Source organism: Penaeus vannamei, chromosome 13, assembly GCF_042767895.1.
Source record: "Penaeus vannamei isolate JL-2024 chromosome 13, ASM4276789v1, whole genome shotgun sequence".
Lineage (NCBI taxonomy): Eukaryota > Metazoa > Arthropoda > Malacostraca > Decapoda > Penaeidae > Penaeus > Penaeus vannamei.
The window spans coordinates 13,448,109-13,454,516 of record NC_091561.1 but is presented as its reverse complement, the minus strand read 5'-3'; the positions used below and the strand labels follow the sequence as shown (position 1 = coordinate 13,454,516).

At 43.6% G+C, this 6,408-nt stretch overlaps 2 protein-coding genes across 2 annotated transcripts in view; one reads left to right on the top strand and one right to left on the bottom strand.

Annotated features, from left to right (window-relative positions):
- The window catches only part of LOC138863699 (uncharacterized), a 2,841-nt gene extending 2,803 nt beyond the window's left edge, over positions 1-38 (bottom strand). The window contains exon 1 of the mRNA XM_070128513.1: positions 9-38. Coding sequence (XP_069984614.1) covers positions 9-38 — 30 coding nt within the window. The remainder of the gene's footprint in view (positions 1-8) is intronic.
- A 439-nt stretch (positions 39-477) lies between these two features.
- LOC113814949 (uncharacterized) lies at positions 478-4,959 on the top strand (the record flags this gene model as incomplete). The annotated part of the gene is given in 8 exon segments (XM_070128985.1): positions 478-608; positions 1,083-1,188; positions 1,668-1,795; positions 2,060-2,252; positions 2,655-2,825; positions 3,375-3,516; positions 3,799-4,154; positions 4,485-4,959. Coding segments are annotated over 8 exon segments (1,398 nt in total), but the record flags the coding sequence as incomplete, so codon positions are not given.
- Between the last annotated feature and the right edge of the window lie 1,449 nt (positions 4,960-6,408).

Genomic DNA, 6,408 nt, shown 5'->3' with positions numbered 1-6,408 from the left:
GAAGGGGCCCAGTGGGTTTTTGTTTCGTTTTGGCTCATGTGGGAGTTTGTTTTATGTTAAGAAAGGTGTTTTGTTTTATTTTGGGCCATGTGGGATTTTGTTTCGTTTTGGCTCATGTGGGAGTTTGTTTTATGTTAAGAAAGGTGGTTTTGTTTTATTTTGGGCCATGTGGGATTTTGTTTCGTTTTGAGCTATGTTTTCCTCTTTTTTGAGACCTAGAATTTTATTTTATTTTGAGCCATGCATGATTTTTTTTTTTTTTTTTTTGTCGTGGAATTTTGTTTCATTTTGAACTATATGGGATCTTATTTTGTTTGGCTATTCATTAACTTTGCTCTCTCTCTATATATATATCTATCTGCCTACCTACCTATATATCTATCCATCCGCCTAAACACATGTATACATATCAATATATATACATGTATCGTCCAAATATCCATACCATAAACCTCTCGCCTTCCCGTCGCTCTCAAGGACTACTTCGGCGAGTCCCTGATCGACACCAACAGCTCTCGAAGCATGGCGTTCCTGCTGGCGAAGTCCCTGGACGACGCCACCAACAACAACGACTGGGCACCCCACGCTGACATCAACTACCTCCCCAGGTGGGTCGTCGGGGGGTTTTCAGGATGAGGTGAGGGGTAAGGGTGAGGTGAGGGTGAGGGTGGGGTGAGAGGTGAGGGGTAAGGGTGAGGTGAGAGGTGAGGGTGAGGTGAGAGGTGAGGGTGAGGTGAAGTGTGGGGTTGAAATGAAGTGAGAGCTTGATGTGAAGTGGTGAAGTGCGAGGGTGAAGTGGTGTGTGGGTGAGGTGAAGTGAGAGGATGAGGTGAAGTGAGAGAGTGAGGTGAAGTGTGGGGTTGAAGTGAAGTGCGAGGTTGCGTGAGAGACAAAGCTCAGAAATACCCACATTCGGATTCACATTTCTCCCTTCATTTTAGAACAAAAATGTTCCTTCTATACAAAAAGGGTAAATCCATTCTCCATTATAATCTACACGTTTTTCTTTTCTTTTCTTCCGTGTGTTTCGTCCCTTGAGTGCGTGAGAGGACAGGTAATACCTTCCCTTAATTGATCCACAGGTGCAAACTCCTGCCGTGGCTGTGGCAGCTGAAATTCGTGGCAGCCAAGAACGTGAGCGTTGTGGCGGACCGTATGTTGTATGCGTGTGGCGGCGAAGGCTACAAGGTACGTTTACACCTGGATATTTTCGCTTCTCTGTATCTATCATTCTATCGATCTATCTATCAATCTGTCTGTCTATCCATCGATCTATCTCTATCTATCTATTTCTGCCTGTCTGTCTGCCTCTCTCTCTCAATCTATCTATCTATCTATCTATCTATCTATCTATCTATCTATCTGTCTGTCTATCTATCTATCCATCTATCTATTTATCTATCTATCTGTCTATCTATCTATCCATCTATCTATCTATCTATCTATATATATGTAGTTTTTGTTTATTTTTTTTATTTTGTCTGGTTGCCTTTCTGTCTGTCTGTCTGCCTCTCTCTCTCTCTCTCTCTCTCTCTCTCTCTCTCTCTCTCTCTCTCTCTCTCTCTCTCTCTCTCCCTCTCTTCACACGCACACATCAATCTGTCTGCTACACAGCACAGCTAACAACAACCAATCTACCAGTAATGACCCTTCTGACCTCGCCCTAGACTGACCTCGGCTTGGAGCGCCTCATCCGGGACGGCAAGGCGGGCTGGGTCATGGCGCCGAGCAACGAGCTACTGAAGAATCTGGTGGGGATGTCAGCTCTTAAGGGCTTCAACGCCATCGACCTGTGGTGAGGAAGGGGGCGGGGCTTGCGAGGCAGGGGCTACGTGTATAATCTTGTTTTATTTTGTTTTAATGGTTTAATTCATTTAATTTAATGATTAATAATTAATTTAATTAATAATAATTAATTTAATGAGCAGCTAAGGAAATAACAAGGGCAAAAGAATGCTTACACTAAATTTCGTCAAGAAAATGGAAATTTGATATATACGTAAAATCATATATACAAATATCTGCCTCCTTCTATATCTAAATTTGGGTGCCTCGCCAGGGGGGAGAGCGCCAACGAGCGCGTGCTGCATCAGGAGGTCAAGAAAATGACGCTGGAGCAGAAGGAGCGCATCGGACGTCGCCTGCTGGAGGAGGCGTCCCAGGAGCGACAGGGCGCCTCGGCCAACCACCCGCACCAGGACACGGACTTCCTCAACCCCTTCAACACTGCGCAGCCGAAGGCCCTCACGCAGGTTAGGAAGAGAAGAGAAGGGAGGAAGGAAGGGAAGACAGAGGGAGGGGAGAGGGAGAGGGAGACACCTGGAGAGAGAGAGGGGGGGGGGGGCGGGAGACTGAGAGAGAGAGAGAGAGAGAGAGAGAGAGAGAGAGAGAGAGAGAGGGAGAGGGAGAGAGTGAGATGAAGAGAGGGAGGGGGAGTGAGAGAGAGAGAGAGAGGGAGGAAGAAGGAGAGGCAGAGAGAGAGAAAGAAAGAAAGAAAGAGAGAGAAGAAAACCAACAAACAGAAAAAAACACACAAACACACAGACAAACAGCCAAAAACAAACAGAAAAAAAACAGAGAAAGTAAACACCAGCCCCCCTTTGCCACAACAGCGCTAAATAAAGTGTCCCAATCCCCCCTCCCACCCCCCACAGGATCTGAAAACCCCCGACGGAGTGGTACACAGCGCCGCCCTTCGCCAAGACACCTGGACGCCCCTCGCCCTCGTCTCGCGCAAGGACGTCGGGAGCAAGATGAGCTCCTTCGTCTTCGCCCTCCCCAGGGGCACGGACCACACAGGATGCTTCCCCGGACAGTTCCTTGCGGTGAGTGACGTGCAGAAGGCGGTAATACGGGAACACGTCATACGGAAAACAACTATAATACTGTATGAAAATACGGAATACTTAGTACTAAATGGTAATAGCGAATGATAGTGAATAATGATATGTAATACTCTAATTAATGATACGTAGTACTAAATGCTTAATAATGGTTGTATGAAAATGATAATGCCATGATCAATAGTACTTACTACTTGATAATAGTATTCAATAATAATATGGAATGCGTAGTACTTGAATGATAGCTATCCTTACCATGTAAAATTGTGACCATTGATAAAGTTATTATTGAATATAATGCTAAGGGTTTGATGTTTGTAATAAATTTTGGGATGGTGATAATAACAATTACGGTCTTACCGGTAATGATGATGATGATGATGATGATGATGATGATGATGATGATGATGATGATATTGATGATGATGATGATGATGATGATGATGATGATGATGATGATGTGATGATGATGATAATAATAATAATGATAATAACAATGATAATGATAATGACACCAACGTCAACCTCCAGGTGCGAGTGACCGTCGACGGCAAGCACCACCTGCGCTACTTCTCGCCCGTGTCTCGCCCTCAAGACTTCGGCCGCGTCGAGCTCGTCCTCAGGTTCGAGTCCCAGGGCATCGTCTCGAACTTCTTCAAGGCGCTTCAGCCGGGTAAGGAGGCGATGAAATGCTTAGTTGTTTTGCTGAAGGTCGAGGTGTTTCGTTCGTAAGGAAAAATAGGGTTTCGTACTCTGAAAGAGGTTTGTGCTCCAGTATATTTGTGTTTATTGTTAGGGGAGATTTGGAAAGATTCCTTCGCAGAATTGTAAGTGAAAAATAACATAGGACGTCTCCATTTTATCCTAAAGTGTAGATAAATAAAAGAAAAATATATTGTCTACAAAGGAGATGGAATTCAGTTCATGTAGACTATTAACCACGTCCCCCTCGCAGGTGAGAAGGTGGACTTCCAGGGCCCGTGCGGCGGCCTGGAGTACGAGCCCAATCAGCTGGAGGTGCTGACGGTGCTGGCCTCGGGGGGCGGAGTCACCCCGGGGCTCCAGCTGCTCCGCTGCGTCGCCCAGGACCCCTCGGACAACACGAGGGTCATGCTCCTGTATTACGTGGACTCCATTGAGGATATCCTTCACCGCGAGGAGCTGGACGACCTCGCAGCCAAGGGGGGAGAGAAGATCAAGGTCGTTTACACCCTGGGGGAGACGCCGGAGGGATGGGACGGCGAGGAGGGTTTCATCGACTCGCAGATGATCGACAGACACGTCGCCAAGCCAAACGGGATCAAGCACAAGGCGAGGTTTCCGCTCTGGTTTATCATTAGCCTCGGTGATACAATGAATAGATAGATTGATATATAAATTGATAAATAAATAGATAAGTGAATTAATAGATGAATAGATAAACAGATTGACGAATAAAGAAAAAAATAGGCAGATAGATAGATTGATAGATGAACAGATAAATAAAGAGATAGATGTATAAATGAACAAGTAAATAAAGATACGTTCACCAGCAGACAAGCACTATCTTAAAGCTACACCGGTATTACTGCGAGTTAATTACTATAGATCATTAATAATGACTAACTTTAGGTAATAACCTACTGTCTCTTGGCCAAACAGATCGTTGTGTGCGGCGGTCCCACCATGTCTGTGTCCTGCGTGCACGCCCTCAAGACCCTGGGACACTCCTCCGAGAATATCTACATCTACGGCCAGTTCGGCGTAGAGCAAGTGAAAGCGGTCTACGGTCGATACGCCAAGCTCTCGTCCCACCGCTGCGACCAAGCCTAAGCCAGGGCGACGTTGTAGAGGCAGCAGTGATTTCACCGCGACGCAACAGTGCTTTAATTAGATTATGGTGGCCAGTTTTTTATATGATGTGCTGGTTGGAGATTTATTATCCATGACAAGTATGAATGCTAGATTTTTTTTTTTTTTCTCAGAATACAATCGTCTCTGAAACAGTGAGATGATAGCTTGTGAATCAAATGTATATATATATGTGTGTGTGTGTGTGTGTGTGTGTGTGTGTGTGTGTGTGTGTGTGTGTGTGTGTGTGTGTGTGTGTGTGTGTGTGTGTGTGTGTGTGTGTGAATGCCAACTAGATAATGAAAGCCCAACGTTTCATTTATTTCTCCTTTCCTTTCTCTGAGACAACCAGCAGCCACAGCATCCCTCCATTAACTAATCTTACAGCTAAGTAGACCCATAAAAAAGGGTTGAGTCACACATCTAGATAAGATAAGCAGATAAGTGGTAGATAGGCAGATAGGTCTATGTACCAGCTGGGTCGCCCGGTAAGCACCTGCTGGGCATCTGGAGACAACGCAAGGGTCTCACTCTTAAAGGGGATTGGCAAGTGGTACTGAATCCCAAAGTCTATGTAAGTACTTATATAGACCTTGCTGATACCCTTCCCTTCCGCTTTGCATCGTCTATACATTTAATATTCGATTGTCATCTACAGAAATTCCCATTTTGTACTCACCCCTATGTGGCCTCTCGGTCTTCCCAAATGTTTTTATTCGCTCCTCCAGTCGTGGATCCGATCCCTGGATTTTGTTTCGTTCACATACGTTTCGAAGGTTTTGCGGTGGTTCTTGATCCCCGACTTTCGAAGGTTTTTTCTTCTTCTTTTTCGAGGGGCATATGATTGTTTTTCCCTGAATAAGTGTTTTCCGTTTTTTATTGTTTATTGATAATAATGGTCTCCGTGAGCTAGGGATATCTCCGGCCTATATATCTCTTGGGCGCACGCGTACGTGTGAATGTATGTGTGTGTGTGTGTGTGTGTGTGTGTAACTACTACTACTTAAAATTCACAATATTTTCAAATAATGGGAATTTATTTGAACTTCCTCCTATCATACAAGTAGCACACCAAATGCCTACATATCAAATGATTATTGAAATTATCAGGAGCCAGTCGTCATGTGCATGTGTCTGTCTCTAAGTTGTGTATCATAACTAACAGTTATCATTCTAATATCCATGTAAAAAGAACATTATACGCGTAACATGTTAATTGGTTCATAATAAACGACACTTTATCAAATTCTTTTTCATATATCCTGACTAAAGAATATGAATAATCTGCTATTGTCTGTTTCTGAACAAAGTGAAAAACAAAACCATTCTATCTCTGACTGGCTTGGGTGAATATTGTCTTTATTTCCAAAATAAAACATCAAAGAGCAAACGATTCTTGCATAATAATGCATAAATAACAATAATGATAAAACACCTGATAATGTTAGATATTACATAATCGCACCCAGGACCTGGCTCGCTTAGTATCAACATACCTAAGGATATTCTCGGTTCTAATTTGCATAAGGATTTTGATTACAATTTCATTGTTTTGGTCATGTTCGCGTGACGGTGTATCTTATTTAAAGGGAACTATACTAGTGTTTGTCGAGAGATTAGAAAGGCAAAAAAAATTCTTTCATTTTTCTCATTTGTTGAACACTAATTGATCTGATATCTATTTCTCTTTTCTCATTGGGCCAGTCTAGTTGGCTACATTAAAACGCTTAACGGT